We start from the raw sequence: 23,023 nt of genomic DNA on the forward strand, positions 1-23,023 counted from the left end.
TGGATGAAGACACAATTAGGAAGAAACTTAAGATACCAGGTTTTACTAAATTTTTAAAAAAATTCCAAAGTGACATCTACTTCTATTTCTAAAATAACCAGTCGCATAACTGATTAAAAAATAAAAGTAAACAAATTAGATGATGCAGTTTCGTTAGTAAAAACAAAAACAAAAGGAAAGACTTGAATTATTACTAATGCTAAGCTAGCAAAAGCAAAAATGTCGAACGTTCATATATCCTTAGTCTAAACAAAGACGATAGAAAGGCAGCCAGTTGTGTCTGGATTTTGTCAGGCGAAATCAAGAAACTTTCCCCCAGGCAAGGCCGTAAACGGTCTTGCAAAGAAAAGTGGACCCCAACTTACTTTCGGGTGTTCCGAGTCATTCGCATTCGAGAGCTCGAAAGAGCTACACGTGTCTCTCAAAGCCGTTACAATAAAATCACACTGTAAAATATATACTGTTCCATTATTTAATCACCCGTTTCCAATAAAGACAAACATTGAAAAACCAATTAATCGAACAATATAGGAGTTAATATATAAAACGCGGAATTGTCAATTAAATTTTAAGGTAATTCGTTAAATACTGTTCCATTTTATTTGTAATACACAAAAACCGCTTACAAAGGAAATGAAATTTAATCTCGCTTTCCTCAAATTAAAAAATTACTAAATTGGAAACATACTGAAATGAAATAGTTTTATTTGTAATATACGTAAACCGCTCACGAAATAAATGAAATCGTTTTCTACTTTGCATTGAAAAATTTGACGAATATTCTACGAGTGTGATAATAAGAGACATTTAAGAGGACCAAAGTATGTTCTAATTCAGGAAAATATCACTCTAAAGTCGCACGCGTGTTTATGGAGTGCAAGTTCGAAACTAATTTCTAAATTATTGGGACGTACGAGATAACCGAATTATCCAACGCGGAGAATCCGAGTTACCATATCAACGAGTGTAATACTCTCTCCTTCTTCGCGCGTTCGATCGTAGCCGGCCCTTCAAACTCGAGGTTGGAAGCCAGCCAGTGGCTGGGACATCGACTTGCTCGAGTACAACCCGCGCGCGCCGGAATTGAATATTATTTAGCTCCGGTAAAAAGTATTAATTCACCGGGTCCTCTCGGCGAACGGTAATTAGTATCGACACTGCTCGTCAGATTGCGTAATTGATCGCAGTATTATGCTCGGCCAAGCCCTATCGATTTCTAGCGGAATCATGCTGTAATGCCTACGCTTATTTGCTACGCGCCACCTCGTATATAAATTAGCAGTATTTATACGCTTCGTATTCTGCCGTTAATAGTGACCCCATTACCAACTCGTAGAATTAACGAAGACCGCTGTAGGAATTATGTAAGGTCCACAACTGACGATACGCGGCGTGTCTTTGAAGTAATTCAGGAATTTCCAGAGGAAAGACGAGAACATGAACACTCGACTGCGAGGAATTCGAAAATTCGTCTAACGAATTTTGCTTTTGAAGTATCAATAGGAGTGCTCGGCTTGAAAGCACAGATTGAAGAATTACATTGGAACTATATTCTCGCGTGGAAAATTGTAACTGTTCATTGTGATACGGTGCACCAATGAATTTGATGTTCGCAAATGATCATTGCCATGTAAAAAAAGCTTCAGAATGAGAGGAAAATAAAATATCCATCTCGACGCCAGTTAAAAGAATTCCTGCCCTCGCTTCGACGTACAGAGTCGGCTCTCCGAAGTCGTACATTCACGAAAACGAACCAATACGCGCGGCCGTAATCAAAAATAATCGATACGAGAAGTGAACCGCGTCGCATTCAGACCTCCCTGAAATCAGTTACACGCAAATAAATCCAGCAGAAACGTCTACTTAATCCACATTTCGAATCTCCGGAACATGCTCGTTCAACCGCGGGAATAAAGGATAAAAATTGAAGGAATCTCGCGTAAAAACCAGCCTGCGGACTCGTTACGTAACTCCTGCCATATTTGGGTCACACTCATATTCGCGTACACCCACGCGGCTACGCCCACGTGGAAGGAAAGGGAGATAGAGGAGCGTGTACGCGGACAAGAAATCAAGAAAAGCCGCGAAACGACGCGGCGGAAGGGGTCGGAGGTCGGCGGGCTCCGATCGATATCTCGATCCGTTCGTTACTTTTCGTTTTGCGCCCCGCGACCGCAATTACCCTCGTTGTCGCCGATATTAGCCCGCTAATTCTGCCGGCCGTAGTACCGGCGTTAACGGCTTAACGGCTAATGTATACGCTTCCTGCATTGGCCCAAATCGCTCAACGGCCCTCCCGCCGCTCGGCAACGCTCCGCGGCGCGCGCTTCGCCGCGTCCGAGTCGCGCGTACAGTCGTCGCCAAGACGCAGGGAGATCGTAAAATTTCCTCGGCATTTGGGAGATTGAGAAACCATTGAATATTTAACCCTTTGCACTCCAATTCTAGCGTACCGCTCGGACGTCCTCTCAGGGGACATTCTAGTTTATTAGCGATCACGGGGAACTAAGTTATTTCAGCGCAACTTTTCGAGACACGCATGTTTCCCTGAAGTTCTCTCTTGAAATGGCGCAAGAAATCAAATCGAAATATAGTAAAATTACTGAGATATATAAAAAACATTGGTTTTGTGTCAGAGAACGCGAGAAGCGTGTTCACGGCGGTCCGAGCTTCTCGGCGCCACTTGAAAAGGGCGATGAGAGTTTGTAGGATATTTATATTTATAAATGTAAATAAACGAATTTAAAACTGGAGAAGATTTTCAAAGCTGAGCTCGGTCTGGTTTGAAGCGTCGAGCGGTGTAGATAGATCTGAGTGGGAAAATCGGAGAAGTGATCCTTCTCTTTGTAAATAACGTAAATATTGTAAAACGAACCGATAGGCTGGCAATTTTAGCCGATGTACCACGACTGTACCGTTCGGCCGCGCATAATGCTCGAAGGATGCGCTTCAAGAGGGACGCTCGGTCGGTGGCCCAGATCGCGCCGGCCGCCCCCGCCCGAGCAGCGCCGTTGTTTTGGTTTTGTCCGCCGGCGTCGCTGACACCGTTATTGTTTCCCAAATCCACGCCAGTTAATTAGCATTTTCATCGAGTTGCCGGGTACCCCGGCACCGCCTACGGATGACGCGACGCCGTTCGAGACACGGGAATTAATGCCTTCCGGCTTAGGGATGTGTGTGCCAGCGGGGATGTCGCGTTCGATCGCTACTTATGCTGGGCGATCGTTTTGGTGTTGATCATTGCGGGATTTACGCGAAGTTACTACACACTAAGAGCTTAACACCAGAACCACTGAAAATTCTATACGATCTATGTGCAATCTTTATAAAGATTGTAATAATCAATTTTTTTCTGTTGTATTCGATGCAGTATTCTATTTAATAATCATTATTATCGACGTCTGATTTCAATTGTTATCGTTTTATTTCGTTGTTATATGTTATATAATGATGGTCAATATGTCAACGATTGAGAAAAAACGATAGTATTAATTTTTTGCGTTGGAAGTTAGCATAAGAAAGAATATTACTTATGGAATGCATATTAGGTGTTTCTAATTAAAACTCAAAATGATACCAAATGATCATTTCAAGGGTGAATTGGTTATTTTTCCAGATAAACATGTAATTTTTTGTTTCGCTGTATTCTTTCGTTAGAATATATTGAGATTTAGTCTGAAGGGAAGAATATTTGAGTGCCAGCCTTCAAAGAAGACGTCTTGAATTTCATTATCAGAAGTAATAGTAATTTGTAAGGTCCACTAGTTTGTAAGCTTTAGTCTCAATAACGGAATTCTTTGAGTTTTATTCTCGAGAATAAACTTCTCCGAAGTTTGCTTTTAAGAGTAAAAGTAACAGCTGACAAAGTATTGTCTTCAATCTCTTTTACTTTTATCTACCTTCTACAACTATGAAGACGTCGAATTTTCTTTAATCTTAAATCCTAAATTCGAAGGAAAACTTGAATCCTGAATTTCAAATTATTATTTCTTCGGAAAACTAACATACTTATTAACAATGTTTAATAAAGCACATACCACAGAAAAAAAAACATCTATGAAACCTCGAGTCATCGAAAATCTATTATATTATAATTTCTTTGCGAGAACAATTTAACCCAGTAACTCACGAATTTCTGATATCGGGATCACTTTAAAACTAAATCAATCTCCAAACACAGCAACCGAATCTCCGGATAATCCCATAATCCAAATATATACGTATATCTGTACGTACATAGACAAACAACAGATCGATACCGAGCGTCCTCCGCTGCTATTCTAAAATTATCAACGTCAAAATTCCTTCGCACCTCAAACATTAATTACGGAAAAGCTGTCTCTATAGTATCATCGGCCAGAACTGATCAATATCCGCAACTGTTCCTATCGATTACCTTTAACCCGGTACACAAGGTATTTCTAGGCCAGCTGTTTCTCTTTCAAACTTCATTAACGCGCGCAGAAAAGCCAGACAGATCAATTGAAAATTATCCGAGCTAATACGGGACCGGTACCACGCAATTTTTACACCGGCACAAAACCGACCGCGGTATTTTTCCCTCCCGTTACCAGTTTTTTCACCCGGCGTAGGGTGAAAAAGCGCATTACCGGTTCAATACGGCTCCACACGCAGCAAGGGGTCGCGGGAGTATCTCATCTCGAAGAAGAATATTTCCCCGATGATCGCGTTCCCGTTTCTAAAGTCCGCTCTCCGGAGGATTACGGGGGACGTAAATTAATTGGGAAGGATTCCGATTTGAAATGGTCGCGAGCGTTCGGGGGCGGACGCCTATCGGTGACGCTCCGGCCGAAAGTAATGCCGTCGGCAGGAAAATTAGTAATCAATTCAGGAGAATTGTTGCGGCCGTCGCAGTTTAGACTGTAACACCGGCGTTGATTAACTAGGCTCGGTAAATTAATTAATGAGGTAATTAGTGTTTCGGGTTTCATAACGTCCAATTGGCCAGTGAATTTCGACAAATGACGGAAATCGCAAGCCGGCCGATCCTGGAATGGCCAATTCGAATGGCGGATGCGCGTGGTGTGCGTCGAATGTTTAGTATTTCAAGCGATTGAAATTAGCGAGATTGTATTACAGTGCCGCGTTGCAGCGAAAAATATTATTGTTAGAATTGTTAATGTGTATAGCGGACAGTGTAGAAGATAGTAGTTAAAATTATGCAAAAGTGTGTGTAATAGTAACGTATGAATAATCTGGAGATATGACGCAAAGTGAGTCGATTGATTAGAAGTTAATTGTCGAAAATGTAAAATGCAGTGTACGTAGTTGTAATTCCAATGGGCATAATAGCTTTATGTATATAGAAGTGCATTAAATATTATTAATATCAGAATTGTGTATATTTGCCTTAATTGTAATTAATTATATTCAGTATGCATTATTTTCACATATGAAAAATTAAATTTCCACTTTCCTAGTATTCATTCAACGCGAACACGTATGCATATAATACATACAAATAATAGTTCCACAAATTATTCGATCTTCAAACGAAAATGAGCTTATCAACATCCTTTCGGATGGCACTCCTAACTGAAATACTCGATTCATCATTCCATTTCAAAAATATCCCAGGAAATAATAAATAACAAGACAGGTACGAAACAGAGAATAGAAGGCAAAACATTTGCCATCAAATCGGACGCAAGAAATCACAATCAAACCGTACAATCTCAAACAGGCGCCGAATGGCGAATAAAAAGGAGCGGAAGTTTTCAGTTGAACCGAAACGCGTTACCAGCGCCCGCGCCCGTTTTCACTCTCGGCCTGCAAATCACCCGGCGCGTCTCGCGACACCGAAGCCAGGCGTAAAGTTCGCGGGCGTGCTTTTTTGCGCGGGGGATTTGTAAAATTGATTTCGCCATCGAGTTCATGGTTTACGACTTCGGGGGCCGGTACGTACGCTCGACACACCGGCCAAAGAAGGGCGATTTATTTCGCGCGCGCTTTTTCTGGCCCCTGTGTTCGAACGACGCCATTCGCGCATTAGACGTCGCGGTACTCGTGAATACACTAGGAAACAAGCACACGGGGTGTCAAGAAAATACAATCCGCTTCTCGCGAACTAAAAGTGCGCAGGGGCAAGGGGGCTCCTCCATTTACGACGCGTTGCGAAAAAATAAATAGAGTGCGAAGAGTTGAAAGTGCACAGGGGCAAGGGGACTCCTCTGCTTTCGACGCGTGGTCATTATTGGCGCGCGGAAACAAAGGAAGAAAGCGAGACCGAACGCGCCGGACTGAGACGGAACTATAAAGAATTTTTTCTATCGTTGTCTCGTTTCATCCTACTCGGTCTCGCTCGCGATAACAATAAAGATTCTCGAATTTCTAAACTCGATTGCCTCTTGTACCAAGCAGAAAAGGAACCGAAACAAAAACGGGATGAAAAAGAATTTTGGCTCGAGGGGTGACTTTCGAAACATTAATTATACAAGCTCCCCGGACTGGTCACGTCAATGATTTCCATTGGACACTCCGCCAGAACGGAGGCAATAAAACGCCGCGAGAGGGGGTCGAAAAAGGAAGGGATTGAGAGTCGGTAATGTATGTACCTTTTGGCGGCGTTTTTCCCGGGGAACATCTCGAGCACGAATCCCGGTTTACAGCTCGCGCAAAAACCGTGGCAGACGCGACAGTCCATTGAGAATCCATCGAGCAAGAAAAGAGTCGAAAAAAAGAGGCGGGGTGTAGCGTGGGGGTGAGGGGGATATGGATGGGAGAAGAAGAAATACAAGAAGCTTGATTTTCCCTGCACTCGTTGCCTGACGTCGGCGATGCGGTCCGGCGCGTGAGCAGACACGAAAGAAAGAGGGTGAAATAGATTTATCTACCTCCGGTCGACGCGGATGCAGAATCGCGAAGACAACCGTTGACGTTAAAATCTTGGCATCGCGAGGGAGGCCGGGAGAAGAGGGTTCGAAGAAGATGCGGCGGAACAGGGCGGCAGACACGGCGACTGCGGGGGGTACAGCGAGGAGGGGTTGTATTCTAATAGCAGGAGACTGCGGGGGAATGGGGCGACTCGATAAGCGTCTGCAGGGAAACACGTCGGGAAACTAAGTCCCTCTACCCGTGTAAAATCGCGGGGTTGTGTACGTGTGTACAGTGTGTCTCGCGCATCGCTGTATATTTGGATCGAAAACAAAACCAAATATAGAGGAATTTTAGATTGGTTTTAAGTAGGTAATTGTAGCATTAAGTGCAATAGTGAAATTACATTCTACGCACGGTCTATGCGAGCTCCGCGGTTTGGAGCCTTTAGCCTAGTTTTATTGTTATACTTTTGTTCGTTATGTTTATTGCATCCCTATGTAAATATTTTTTTGTTTGGCACGATAAACGGTCTGTTTAAAAACAACAGCGTGTCTCGCGAGCTCTGTCCACTGAAATATCTTCGTTATTACAAATACGAAAAAATATTATTGACAAAATCAATGACTCTAGAATGTTGTATAGCGGCCACGTCTATAAGTTTTTAGAAAAAAGAGTAGAAGTGGCTCTGTTAATTCATTAAAGTATAACATACTTAAAATATAATTGAACAAGAATATTGGCAATCTGAGATTCGAAAATGTCTCGAACACTTAGAGGTTGTTATAGTTACTCAAATCATTGTTAACTTTAAATTTCGCATATAATGGAAGAATAAGGACATTGCGTTTTTATACAAGTATCTCGCTCGTTTTTTGTTTTACCATCAATTTAACAATTTTCTCTGTTCAATGTGAACATTATTTTTATAACAGATTCTCAGTTTGCTCGATGGAATACTATTTTTTAGAGGGCAGTAGAGTGGAGTGTTCATTGTTCAGATAGTCGAGGAACGTGATTGGACGGAACGGTGCAGCCCTTTGGCGCCAGTTCCTTCCTCAAATTCCGGCCGATATTTTTATTCTTTTCAGCGACGAGTTAATGATTGCGGGTACGCTCTCAGTATAATGGACTGTGATGTCAACGTGACGGGAATGGATACACGGAAATAGGTTTTTCAAATTCTGCCCCGCGACGACAGCGGGCTCGACGCAGGGCACCGTCACGTTTTATCGGGGAATTCTGAAATTATGTGCTCCATAAAATATCAACTATAGCAGTGCAAGTGTGATGTTAAAATTGAATATGCCAATTAGCGATCCGATATTTTGTTTCATATAAGCCATCCTTCGCTAATTGGTGTGTGATTATGAATGTACAACAGCGCTAATTGGTTTGTTGAATTCAAACTGTATTATTGTGCTTCGACTGCAGGAATGTATGCGTTTATATTACATGTAACTGTTAAAAAAGGTATAACATGCAGTTTATTTGAATATTGTGTTTATTTTAACGCCCATCGGAAGAATTAGCGGAAAAAGAGTTTTGTTTACGTTTGGCCTCCATAAATTTAATGTGGGAAATTTTATTTTGCATAATAGTTATTATTTGTTATATTTTATACTATTTTACGAATTACAGGAATACCATTATATTCGTATTATAACGATTTGCACACATATTATGTTGCGCAACATATAAGATAATGAAGACACGTTCATTAACCTAGAAATTCTTGGAAGAAGTGTTTTTAATTAGATCGGTTAAAACGTAGCACAAAAATGAAAGAAAATTGCTCGATGGTTTTCTGAGTTCATCTCCAAACGCGTGAAGTTTCAAAAAAAAAAATGGAATTTTCGAGTGACCGAAATTCCCTTGTTAGAACAGTGTAATGGACACAAGGGAAATTTGGTTCGTCGGATTGGTTTTTAAAACCCAGAAGTTTATTAAAATTGGAGATACTGAAATTTTGCAGCGGATGTACGACTAGATTGGCTTTTTGACGGTTTCTGAATAAATTGGCATCTTCTGATATTTCGAACTTCGACGGTGAATTTGATTTTGCAAGACCATCCGAAGTTGGCAGACACGCTTCACGCGGACTTAAATAAAAATATTAAATTCAGTATCTTCAGGATAGTTTTTGGATTGCGAAACTTCATAAATATACACGCAGATCTTCTCACTAATTTTGAGAAATTGGAAAATAAATTTGTACATTGCATTGAGAATCTTTTTCTCCGATTTCAAACTCAGCAGCAGCTCGTACTCGGATTTTCAAAAATATCAAATTTAAAAATGAGTGTGTTCACTCTTATTTTATGGCATGTAATAATTAGGGAAAGAAGTAATGCTCGTTACTTTTTTTAGAAACTACGAAACCTGCATATTTATTTAGATATTACAAAAAATCGTTCTGGACAACGAAATATTTATGCGCACTAATGGTTAGTTCAATTTCGTTATAGAAACGTGAACTGAAATATCGATCCACTTTACTTATTGAGTTATGAACGGAATTGTCCATTATTGACAATTGCAATCGACAAATCGAAATTGCATTATTGATATTCCTCGAACTATTGTAACATGACAGATCTTTCAATGCAGTTCCAGTTAATGCAAATAATAAACGGTACTGTTGGCGACGACAGAAGTGAATTTACTAATGCAATTAACGCAAGAATAGTCAATAACATGTTTCATACGGTATTTGTCAAAATTATTATCCACGCTCATATAAAATTTGACTAAACGCTTACTAGACTTTTTGAACATTTTTTTCGAGCCTAAATTTATCTTAAGAAACGTTTCGCTTTTGCGACACTTTGTTATATTCGTAAAATTTTGTATATAAAAAATAGTATGTTTACTTTATAACGTAGAAAATAATAATAACATAAGGACCGTTGTATAAAAAAATATATTGTTCTAAAGATTTATATTCGTAAGAAGAAATATAACCATCTTATGAATATGTAATTATATTGTGACAGAAAAAGCTCAACATGTTGATGTAGTAATAATGTTTCAAATAATGTAACAGTGGTAATTTTCAATTAACAGTTTTCGGTGCAGGTACAAAATTTATTTTAAATTGTTATCATATGTGAAATCAATTCTCAAATAAAGTGGATCATATTTTGGTATCCTAGCGTAAGAAATTTAAAATACCAAGATAGGAAATACAAAATATAAAATACCAAATGGAGAAAGATGTTTCCATAGACTCTACCTACATATTCGAGAGTCTTTCGGTCGGAGTTTGATAACTAAACCACTCAAACTGCTAGTCCGTGCTTCCTACTTCATAGCATAAATTCAAAAGTCGTACTTTACAGGGTGCTTCAAAGTTAACCGATCAAACTTCGTCAGTATGTGTTATGAATAAAAAAGTAAGGAAACAAATATTTTACATTGGCACATTTATATTATCGGAGCTGTACTGAGCAGTGAGAAATGAATTTAACAACTCTAAACAACTCGGTACATGGTACTTTCGTACCACAATTGTCCACTAGACACATCTTTGAAAATCAGTAATACAATATTAAAATAACGTACATAATTTATTATTATGATATAAATCATAAATATATTACCTTTTAAGGAAACAATTTAAGAATCTCAGGAAACTGAATCGAGGAAATTTAAAAAATTAAACAAATCGCGAAGAAATTGAAGAGCTTCGAAAATTGAAAAATTTAAGAAAACGATTCACATGAATAAATCAATTTCAATCCGCGTAAAGTCAATTAAGCTAGAATTCTTCGCGAACGATCTCATTATACGGCGAGAGGTTAAAAGGAAGGGAAGCTCGTGCAGCACAGCAGCTTCGACGTTATCGTCGGATCGAGAGTCCGTGCATGCTGTTCCGACAGAACGGGAACGCCGTTCGCGGCTCGGATGAAAGCTGTCGACGCACGGATGGACATAATTCGCGGCGAACGTTGCTTTTAATTTCACGGGTAAAATAAGGCGGGCGGGATGGAAAGTTCGCGGGAACGGGGTTACATGTTGCGGGGGCATTGAGCCGGCAAAGATTAAGTTCTCGGCGAGGCAGTTATGCCAATATGAAAGCCTTCCGGTCCGAGGGAACAAAGTTCGGTTGTTTATAGCGCGCCTAAACTTCAGCCACCGATAGGAATATACCTTATTCCTCGCCGCTCGTTTTATTTTACGAGGGTGCGCGAGATACCGCCGACCGGAAGACGAAACTGAAATCTCGCGTGTTCGGTATCGTTTACCTTTGGGAGTTGCCGCGGGAGTTCCGCGAAATGCCTCGCGGATGGAAAACGGTCTCTGAAAAATCTGCCGGATCGCCTGGTTTCTGCTCGGATCTTGCTCGCGCATCGCCGAAATTGTTTGTACATAATCTCCGGCCGCTGGGTAAGTTTGTACAAATATTGTGAAACGTGTAATTCAATGTTTAACGTTGGAGAATCGCGATGAGATTTGTACAGAAAATTTGATAGAATATGACGACTTCGGCGAGTTAGCGAAGTGTAAATATGCGTGGATACGATTGTATCTTTCAAGCGTAAATATACTTAGGATGCAAAGAGATAAATATGATGTTTGTTATGCTTTTGAAGGAAAGCGTATCGTTAGAATTATTACAGTTTCTGCATCGTGTTTTGAACATTTGGTTGTACTATGCATACGAAGTGTTCGAAATAGAAAGATGGAACAGAAAGCTGTCGAATAAAATATGAGCTACTCATTGCTCAAACTGATAGACTGAAAACAAAAAGTAGAGAATTAATGCAATAGATATACATTGATTTGTAAGATCTTTTAAACGTGAAATCAAATAATCATAGAATATGTTTTACTTCGCTGTTAAGGTGCGACTTTCCATCGAATACGTAAAATGCATAAAATAGAATTTTTATTATTATTACAATTTTATTTCCGTGTACACACCAAACCCAATTATAAAGAAGTTCGTTCCAAACATAAAAAGTTAAAATCCAATAAAACGCTTCAACGACTAACCATCAAGAGATTCAAGAAACACAGTTAACCCAGTAGGTCAACGCGAGGTTTATACACACTTTCGCCTTAAAATCGGGAAAAAATCTATGTATCAGTGAAACAGCCCGACGGCAACGATAACTCGGGAGCGCCGAGTGCTCGGTCCACTAGGAAACACAATAGCGAACAGCATTTCGCGGGTATCAAAAATTCATCAGCTGATCCCGCCGGTAATCCGCGATTTCTTCCGGGCCACCGGCGAGTTTCTACCGAGTGGGTTAGGAAATCGGTTTTTGTTTTCCTTCCGAGTCGTCGAACCGGAAGGATTCCTTCGGAAAATGAAAATCAACCGGGGAGGCAGGGGCCGGCAGCCTCGACTTACGTCGGTCAGCTGAATTATTCAGAATGCACTCACCGACGACGTTCAGCGTGTAGTTCAGCGACATCTTCGGCTCGGTGCTGACCTGGCACTCGTAAACCCCGGAGTCCCGTGTTTGGGGCGACTTGATCTGCAGGGTCCAGTTCTCGGACTTCATGTGATGGATCACTTGGAACCTCATGTCCGAGGTGTACAGCTCGAGGCCCGCGCTCAGGATATGCATGTCCTTTTTACGCATCCAGGTCACCTGCAATGATAACCAGAGGCGAGCCGATTTAAGCCGGATGACGACACGGGATCCATCTTGGGCATGCAGTCGCAGCTGCACCTACATACCGCAGGCCGAAACGATGCTGAGTTTAGAAGAATCGCATTTACGTTGGGTACAATTAGTGGACGAGGGATGTTTATTGCGAATGCAAGGAACGCAGAGTGAAACGGACCAGTCGGGTGAAGGGACAGTAATGATTTTCATAGAGAAAGAGCTCGTATCGAGATGATGTTGCAAACATGGTTCTAATTAGTTCTCGATGTAGTTTGATTATTTTTCGACTAAAAGTGAAAAGATATTCTGTGAAGAAGTTTCGATGTTAGATGTTTGAAAGACTTTGTTTCACCTTTCAGTATAAATTGAACGAAATAACTACAGTATTTACTAGATTCTACGTTCCTCAATGGCGTCCCATTTTATCCTACTTTCCCCCATTTAAAATATAGCATTCAATGGAAATGGATGGAGAATCTGCAGGGTGGTATTTTAAAATTTTTGTGTGCAGTACACGGGACACCTGGACTATGCGTATGAATTTCATTGAAAATTGGGTTAACAATTTTCTCTATATTTTAAATACTTTGCGCCAGTGTATATTTTTTAAAAACGAAGGTAAACGCAGAGAAATTTGGAGAGAGATTGCATTATTCGTACATACTACGAATATATCTCTTATCGTGTGTATACAAAAGTATGTTGCGTATTCCATATGCATTTATCATCTACTAATTATTAATCAGTCCATTAATTATTAAGCAATACATTTTCATTCACTTCTGTTTTCTCGTTACATATAAATTATTCTGTTAACATTATTCATGTTATATTATTCTCGTTAAATATAAATTATTCCGTTAACATTATTCACACGGCCATTTTTTTCCCTCTAAAATTTAAGCTCCCGCTATCGTTTTAAGGAATGTAGAATTTATATTATATTTCCTTCATAAAAGAGGAAATAAAATAATTGACGGTGAATCTTGAAAAACGCGTTCCACAGGATTTAATTACACAGTGACAAAGTCCTCTCTTTTCCCCTCTTTTTCACCGTACTCGCGTCAAATGTAAAATATTCTATTAACTATCTTTGTGTATTATTTTAGCCTCGATATCGTATAAAATCGTTATCGTAAATTCAATTGTGAAACTTCAGCATCCTTCTCGAATATATTTCTTTTCGCGAAACGTAGAATAAAATTTCGAATAATTGACGCCAACGTGTAAGCGCCAAATTTTAATTGCACGCCGATGAATTGATACTTCCCATCCCCTTTCCTTGCAAAGTTATAACACTTTATTAACTTTTATTGTACAGTAATTTGTTTTCGATATTTTGTAACACATTCATGCAAATTCAATCGCGAAATTCGAGCATATCTTCGTTGTTCTATGAAATGTAAAACTTATCTTTATAAAACAGAATTCAGCACTGTGCCTTCTTATTACGGTTATAGCGAAACAACATTATTTTGGAAATAAACGGATTTCACGAGCGCCTTACCGAAACTTCAGATAACTTCGTCGAGAACAATTCAGTTTCTCCGTTGGAAGTTTAGGTTGATGTTCTATTAGTTTATGTCAAAACAGACGAAAATGTTAACTATTCTATGTAATCATCTTCTTCGCTCTGAAACTCCTTATTTCTTAAATCGCTGTCACACAGTATCGCGTTACGATTATCAAATTAATTTTATTTTTAAAACGGCTAAACATTTTTAACGAAAAACCAATTTTCTTGCTTCGACTCGTAATATTGGTTTTCCTTGGTCCGAACTAAAAATCTTCACCGGTGGTCTCGTTTGTCATCGTACGACAAGGGTTAAGGAATAAGCCATAAATTTTTGGAAGGGGTGAAAGATCCAGCTGGCTGCAGCAGTTCCAAAGGTTAACCGACATCTTGAAACACAGACGACGAAAAGCAACCGCCGAAAGCCGTCGTAAATCTCGGTTGGTCGGCGTACGTTTCGCGAAACGCTTTCTATAGCTTCTCATTGTTTTCCACGCTAACGTGTCCGCCAACCGTTTAATGCCTCCGAAGAGTTTCCTGGGCATGGTTCTCGCGACCACGTCACAGCCACTGGATCCAATTAATTTCCTCCTTTTAAGATCCTTTAATTAGCGATAAGTGATGCGCTTGATAGCATTTAAATTAGTACTGCACTTATAAAATGCGATCTCCTGCGAACTGTTTATTCTTGTATTTTTTATTATACTTAACGGTACGTTATGACATCGATAGGAAAAATATCTGACGATATAAAAGACTTAACTGAGTTTGTAATCAGTCATGGCGAAAGATATTCCATTTTTATGGATACGAACCATTATGGAAATGCAGTTTCTGTTTCTGTACGAATGTCGTGAATTGATTTTTCTGTGTAATTTGATTGATAATAATATTTCACGGTAATTGAAAATCAAATTATAGATGATGAATAATTTCGATTGACGGGAAGTAAACGATGTAATTGTTTATTGGTAATAGAATTGCATAATAGATGTATCAATTAGATAGTCACAATTTGTGCTGTTAATATTTATTATTATAATTCTGTTGATATTGTATAATTTATTACGGTTTTCAGCGTTGGTGTAAAGTGTTTCTATGAAAAAGTAATCAGAGCAAAGAATTCGACGTTATATATATATATATTATATACAACTTTGTATTAATTGAAAAGAGATATTAATTGTCAGAAATTTAAACATTGTTCTCTTTAATCCACCGAAGCGAAAAGCAATCCTTTGGTAAGGCGAGAAGTTTTATCGTCAGTTCCCAAAATTTGTTCAGTATTTTGTAAACAATGCTTTACGCGGTAATTAGTATGGTAAATCCTTGTTCATACCGTGTTACACGTTATAGAATTTTCTTGCCTAGAAAACTTGCCTGCCCACAGACTTGGCTGAGGGGGATCGTTTTATAATTAATTTTGCGACTACACTTTCCCGGCTGGTATAGAAGCATACAATTAAAATCGTTTCAAGCGTTTACCCTGTGAGACGTTTTTGCACAGTAATTACACAGCTGCAAATTAACGTCTACAAGGTAAATGCTAAGCGATTACATTACACACCCATGTATTATATAGTAATTTTTCAATGCAGCAACTACCCCTTTGAACTGGGGATAATTTTCAGAAACATTTCATTTTATACGTACTTCCTAATGAACAAACAGTTTGTATACGTAACATACACACTGCCGGTCCAAAGTTTCGGACCGCTTGACGTGTCACGTCGGAAATGAAAAATTATATATCTCATAAATGTACGAAATGAAATAAACAAAAGTTATGTATCTTTATATTTGACCTATATACATATGTCCAGATTCCTTTATCATACGCACAAATTCTCCGATAAAAGTTGTTTTCGAAAGATGGAACTTCTTCTTTTAACCGATACATCGGCCCCAAACTTTTAACCGATAGTGTATCTATAATAAAAAATTACAAAGTACGTAACATGTTAATTGTTATCAATGCAATAATATTAGAGCTCAGATAATTGTTTTTAATTATATAATTTTTGAAGAATTATCTTTTGTCGCAGAGTGGATTAGATGCTGTACAATGTAAGAATTTTTATAGTTTGATGAAATATGTTTCTTTTATAGTTTCCCCTCGATATTCGCGATTTTTCATGAGATAAGTAAATTACGGAATTTCAGTGTTAAGTTTTATAACAGTGTTTCCTATGTTATATGGCTGATATAGTGTATCAAGTAATTATAATTTTAAAATAGAATGTATTAAATGGAACTTTGAAATTCTGCTTGGCTGTTAGACAAGATATCAGTAACTAATCTAGCAATACGCCAATTGGGCCCTAATTAGTCAAACTAATCTTACTAAGTAACTGCATCCTAATCATTCACCATCAGGACGTGTTGGGAATTGACAATCATACAAGTATTATGCACCAGAATCCTCAGATTAATTAAATTGAATACTGTAGAGGCGCTACAAACTTTCGGGTAGAGCGTTAATTAAACAGGATTGCGATAAAGTTTAAACTTGAACTCGATGGAATGTTTATGCGATAATCAGAACAGATGTACTGATAACCTATAAAATAAGAAATTCTTCTTTATAGATGTGTTTCATTCAAATTTGGATGAAAATAAGTGATTACGTTGATAATACACTAATACTAAGTATAATATTCTTTAGAAAAATGGTTAATTACTTATTTAAAGAATAATATTCTTCGGTTTACGATTAAAAGTAATAAAAATAAACGCTTGAGAGTTTACACGATCAAAGTTAACACATAAATAGAGAAAAATACTAAACTAACAACCAAAAAACAATAAGCAATAGCATTTCGTTTCCTTTTTATCTTCGAAATCATTAAAACTAATAAAATATTTTTGAATTCTTATTTTTATAAGTAAATTGCAAGAAATTGCGACTAAGTAAAATTTGATTTTCCATATTAATAATCTTGATAGACGATAAAAGTAATCGAATGTCAATACTGTAATAATTTAATTATAATATTACACATGTAAGGTATATTTTACTGCTAATAATATTACTATAACATTCTACAATAAATATCACCACAACAGATATTACTAGTACCATTTTCTTAGACTATTGCTTATCTCGTCATTTCCAACTGACTCAACTATCTCAATCATGAATCGAGAATAACATTCAGAAATTTAGCTATTATCGTTCCTTCGTTGCCTTCCCAAGAGGAATCGGGCATACGTATCTGCCCTCGATGGTATTTTAGGCGAGGAGCATTGTTTAGCAATCATGAACCGCAAATTCTAGCTTCGAAAGCGTTTTACCCGTATTTACTTACTCCGGCATGATCTTTGTCCATCAAACGAAAATTACCCCCAAAAAACGCCGAAAACTGTTTGCCCGTGATTATCGTAAGGCTCCTTATAATGCTCATTGTACGTTTCATATCCAGAAATTAGAATTGAATGAATATCTTCATTAACTACACAGGAAATAATACGGAATTTAGTTTAAAGCAGCGGGAACGTAAGATAATTTTATTTTATATACAGAATAGCTTAAAATAGAAAATCAAGTGAAACTGAAATCTGATCACTGTCAGAATATCTTAACGCTAAAACTAACGAGTAGTTGGAGTGACTTATTTCTAAGTTTTTATCAAAATTAGAACAATACATTTCTCAAGATTTTATGGGTCCCTTATCGTTGCATCTGTACAAATGTACAAATTTATTTTACAATTTTTCGCAGGAGTCTTGCAATAATTTAAATACTTGCAAACCAAAAATTCCAAAATGGTTCAATTTGAACCGTCTGGTAATTTTAGCATCAAAATTAAATTTTACACAGTCTCAGTGTTGGACATTCGAATGAAACGTCATTCGAACAACACAAATAATTAATCTTATCCGGTTATTCATTATTCAAATTACTCATATTCATAATAACAAGGCTATTTCGTTTACGTTATTCACATCACACGTAGCATCGAGTAAAAGTTCAAAATAACGAATAAATTCAATTATTATCTGTCATCGACGAATACATTCAATATCGATTATTCGCAAATAACAATCATACTGGATTTACGCGTCGTTCCTGACTCGTTACGTCGAATAACGTTCGCTCGACATGTAAAGTCTACGGGGGAACGCCGTTCAAAAATTCAATCAGCAAGTTTAGTTCGGGGGAATAACAATTCCGCGAGACGGCGGATCGTAGGTACACCTTCGATCCGAAAAGTCGATCGTAAGTGCCGCATCGAATATCGAGACCGGCATCCTCATTCCGGGTATATCAAACCGCGCGCGGAATTCCAAATTTCACGGACGAATACTGGAAACGCTGGGCACCGGCGGGTAACGATCTATCCCGACGTAGTAGCGCGCGTCCATTGTTCACACGGGAAATATTTGCGAGTACCGGCCCGGCGTCCGAATGCCTCTCGCCATTCGAACTATCGTCCAAGTAATCCGCAGAAGTTCCGTGGATTGCGGCCCGCCTCCTTGGACAAGGACAAAACCAGTTCAACCGATTTGTCAATCGGCAATATTATTGTGCGGGGAGCGCAGAAGTGTCTTCTTATTGTTCCCCGGCAACGGCGGAAGTTCGTGCGACGGAAATTACACACAACGCGGACAACCGCGCGACGCGGGACGCGGCCGTGAAATTAGTCCTCCATTTGTAATTGATCGACTGCTGCGCTAGCAGATGTAATCGCTTTATGGATGCTACGAATGAGTGTATTGGCGTAAGGAGGTGTAGATGCTTAACCGATTAACGGCGTTTCACGAGTATACGCGTCATCTTTCAGCTTGGAATTATACTAATTTTATTAAGGGTGAATCAGTTGTTTTATCGGATAAAGATGCAATTCTCTCTTGTTTCGCTTTGGTTTCCCATTCGAATATATTCAAATATATCAAGATTTTTTAAACTAAATTCCATAGTTAACTGAGTGATAATAAAAGTAAATAAATGACAACGTTCACGCTATATACAGGCCCTTAACCCTTCGCGCTCCTATGTCGCGACATAGTTTTATTCACAGGTGTGATTCTTTGTCAAGATATTTTTCGAATAGATTATATTATTCTGTTATTTTGAATATCGTTAACAAGAAGAATCTTTTACAATGCATTTCAAATAAAATATCGTAACGATACAGAGTTACCGAGGGAAAACTGCGAACAAAATTCGTAGCGCAAAGGGTTAAGCGGTTGCCGCTTCGAACGTGCGAGACCTCTCTCATTCCGCGTAACGTCGTCGCGCGTTCCCGTGCGTGCACGAGCGGGAATCTTACCCTTCGACGCATCAAAGATGCAGCATCAGCGTCTCGATGTTCGCACGGCAGCCCTCAACCCCGCTGAACGAGCTCGCGGCGCCATTCATCGCGACTTGGACGTCGGGTTGTCGGGAGCGTTTCCGAACAGGTGAGATCGATACCCGTCAATTTCGAATGAGCGCTGATCGGGGCGTTTCAGCGACCTCATAAATAATGAACCGCCCCTCTCGCGCGGATACGACACCGATACTGCCGGGATCGTTGTAAACAATGTCCGGGTCTACGCGTGGAATTTGACAGCGCATTTGACGCCCGATGAAGGAGAGAGCCGCGGGTCGAGATCTACGACCCTGGTCGTCGAGCTCTCGAACGAGGTCGGCCACCCCCCCGCGTCTAAGGAAATTTATTTGTTGGCCCGGTAAATAACCACCTGTAAAAAGAGAGACAATCGGACGCGTTCAATTTCCGGCGGGCGGATTAATGTTTTCATTGAATTGTATAAACGCGCTTCCGGGGTTCGCGGCTATCGCGGTCATTAAATCGAATATGAGATAAACGCCGTTCAATTATAGGCGTTCGGCTCTCGCGCGCGCGCGCGTATTTACATATTCGATGAGAAGTTTATTGTTATTTGCGCGACGCGCGGATGCGGCTCTGATCGATTAACGTTACGATTCCTGCGCGACCGATGGCTGCATCGGGGGCGTTTGTTGACCCGAAGTGTTAATTGAAAGGAAGTTTAATTAGATCGCGGATTTGTTTCCCATGAAAATTGCGCGAATCTGTTTTTTAGGTTGGAACCGAAATTGAAATGTTTCGAACGAAATATGAACCTTTTATTGTTCCGTGCCCGAAATATGAATTTGATGTTTCTTTTTGCTAATCAGAATATCATGTTTTGATGGCGAACGCTTTTTCATCGATAAACGGCTGAAAACATTTTTGTATGTTTTCGTGAAAATTAGTGTATGCGATGGTTTGTTTTTTAAATTTCATGTTTTTTTATCGTTTATAGCACGTCTGACTTCATGCTAGAAGTGATTTGTGTTAGCCCTATGAAGTCGCATTGAAAGATAATTTTTAACAATTTGTGAATAATTACGTTTATTTCATTTGTATCAACGTTATTTTTCCAGATATTCAATATTGAGAAATTGATAATAATATCTAAATGCATCTTTTAATTAAATTTTCATTTTAAGGTGAGCATAAAAAAGTCAAAACCGCTTTTTTCAACGGTTTACTATTACCAGTTATATTTCTAGGGTAATTTAATTCGATATGAATTTATCGAAAATTTATTAGCAACCGATAAAGTGAAATTTTAGTTTACGATGGAATATTAATACTCGGCCACGGTTAATGATATCTTTCTCAAAGCAATAAACACGGATTTTATACTTTCACAATCTCTTTTTTTCGGCGAACGAGAGTTATACTATAGCAGTCCCATGCATGACCAACTTCTAAAGCCTTTTTCCAGGCTGTTCGACATTTCATGGCATTTTTGTGCGTAATCTTTTCCATTCGCAGATGGAATACGGCCGATACAGGCATCACGAAAGCTTTCGAGCTTTTAAGATAAGTGCTATAATGCGCGTGAATGGATATACGAGACACAATTGTTACGCTTAATACGTACTCGATCGATAGAATTTTTGCGTTTTGAAATCGCGTGGGTGACTGTATTTGTATCGTTTCACTTGCAGACTATTATTATACAAATTTAAGAAAATTGAGCTACTCATTCAGACTCTAGAAAATGTACTCTGAAAATCAGTTTTGTACTAAACTGTCATAAATGAAAAATATCTAATTTTTCGATACATAAATAATAAAAACCTGAGCTTAAGAATACTGTACAACTGGTATAAAAAATTAGTAACGCGAAGAGATAACTATAATTATAGTAGAGAGTTATGTTGAAAAATAAATAAATAGAAATGCTCAGTTCAGTCGGTGAAAAAATTCTTTTAAGTGTATCCTTTAAGTTTTTAATGGAAACAAGAAATAAAATCAATAAAATATCTTTTCGGTCAATGGACATTCTCCGACATCTTTCCAAACAAAGAATTCGCGTTTGTCAAATTCAATTTTCATGAGAAATAGCGCTCTATAGTTGGGTATCCTTGAGTACATTCCTGAGTCTGAACATTAAGTAATCCCCCTACAGTCATCAGGGAGATGATTCGGTGTAGCAAGACGGACCAAAAGCAAGAAAAGAGTCTTCTACTGTGCGTTTACGTATAGTTGCGATTGGTTACGCGTAAACACATAAACAAATGCAAATTAGCATAGCAGGAAAGATAAAAACTAACCAACCAGACCGTCAGTGTAGCCACGAAGTGTTCTTTCCACGGTACAAACTGGCCATGTCGCTGGTGTACGCGCAACTTCACATTTGACGGCAGGGTGTCACTGGATAGCCAGCGTCTCCGGTGAATGAAAAATAGATCTCGAATTCTCCGCGGCGCGGATAACGATTTAATCCGCTGATTGCGCGCGGAACGTATAACCCGGCCGGCTCGCAATAACGTTTCGATCTCCCGTATATTTGTGGAAATCGGTCTGCACGGCGGGATACGTTTATGAGTCATAAATCACGGCGCAGGAAGGGGCCGACGCAGATATAAACCCCTGGAAAACGTAAACAAGTATTCCGATAGACGATTTTTTAAACGCCCCTATATCGGCGCGACCACCGACGGAAATTCCGTGCGACTGAGAACCGAGAAACCGAGAATGCGCTCTTCGCGCGCGGCTTTTTTCGGCTCGGACGACAAGCGGAACGTTTTGGCGAGTGATTTTTTAACACTTCGCACTCGGCAGACGATATTCGATCTGATATAGCAAAGTTATGTTTTTTAATGTCCATTTGATATCGTTGTGTAAGTTATTTATAAACGTTCGATTTGAGAGAACATTTTTCTCGTATTTTTTTATGTTTATTTGATGTCAAACGTTGCGCTATGTAATTATTAACGTTCGATTTGATAGAGCAAAGTTGATATTTTTTTTATGTTTATTTGATGTCGAACTTTGTGTGACGTAATTGTAAACATTCGATTTGATGGAGTTTTCTGATATTTTTATATGTTTATTTAATATCAGACTCTGTGTAATGTAATTAGATGTTAAATTATGGAGTGGAATAGCTATATCCGTTGGTTCGTGTTATTTTAATTATAAAGGGATAAAATAATGGATTTATCTTTATAAAAATCTTATAACCAAATTAAACATAAATGAAAAAATCACGAAAGAAATGTAGGGTAGGTAGATAAATTATCATTTGTATGCCTGTAACATACTATGCTTACATCGTTCATTTTTGAGAACTAAGTAAATCGAAAAATATGAAAATTTTTACATAAAGTAAGAGAAAAAGTAATTGCATGAGAAAATCAAAACTTAAAAACTAGATTCGCTCATGAACGAAATTCTTCATAAAATGGTCTGCTGGGAAACTTGTTAAAGTGCTTTTTGCAGATTTTATTCGCAAATTTGTAAAACAGAGATTTTACGCGACTACAAAGGAAATTATTATGTTTAATGTTGAAGTATAATATGATAAAGTCAGGCTCGTAAAATAAGAGAATACGGATCTTTTAGAAGTTACGTTCAAAGTACATCGAATGACTTTTCTATAGGAAGTTAAAAATTGATTGTGTTTTATAACAGAAAAAATAGTCGTATTAAATTCTCTACGATACGTGTATACGGTACATTGATAAACGTTCAATTTTTATTCCTTTTTTTATTTATGATAGAAATATGTTATGAATAATCAATATTGTCGA

The 23,023-nt window shown here is 38.5% G+C and overlaps 2 protein-coding genes across 4 annotated transcripts in view; one reads left to right on the forward strand and one right to left on the reverse strand.

The window, feature by feature from the left end:
• The window catches only part of dpr1 (defective proboscis extension response 1), a 441,194-nt gene that overhangs the window by 167,354 nt on the left and 250,817 nt on the right, over nucleotides 1-23,023 (reverse strand). For all 3 annotated transcript variants that reach the window (XM_031981533.2, XM_031981534.2, XM_076373734.1), the window contains exon 3: nucleotides 12,227-12,437. In XM_031981533.2, coding sequence (XP_031837393.1) covers nucleotides 12,227-12,437 — 211 coding nt within the window. The remainder of the gene's footprint in view (nucleotides 1-12,226; nucleotides 12,438-23,023) is intronic.
• Nucleotides 1-23,023, forward strand: part of LOC116429080 (E3 ubiquitin-protein ligase MARCHF2) — a 111,307-nt gene that overhangs the window by 43,923 nt on the left and 44,361 nt on the right. The window lies entirely within an intron of this gene.

Source organism: Nomia melanderi, chromosome 14, assembly GCF_051020985.1.
Source record: "Nomia melanderi isolate GNS246 chromosome 14, iyNomMela1, whole genome shotgun sequence".
In the NCBI taxonomy this organism is placed as follows: Eukaryota; Metazoa; Arthropoda; class Insecta; order Hymenoptera; family Halictidae; genus Nomia; species Nomia melanderi.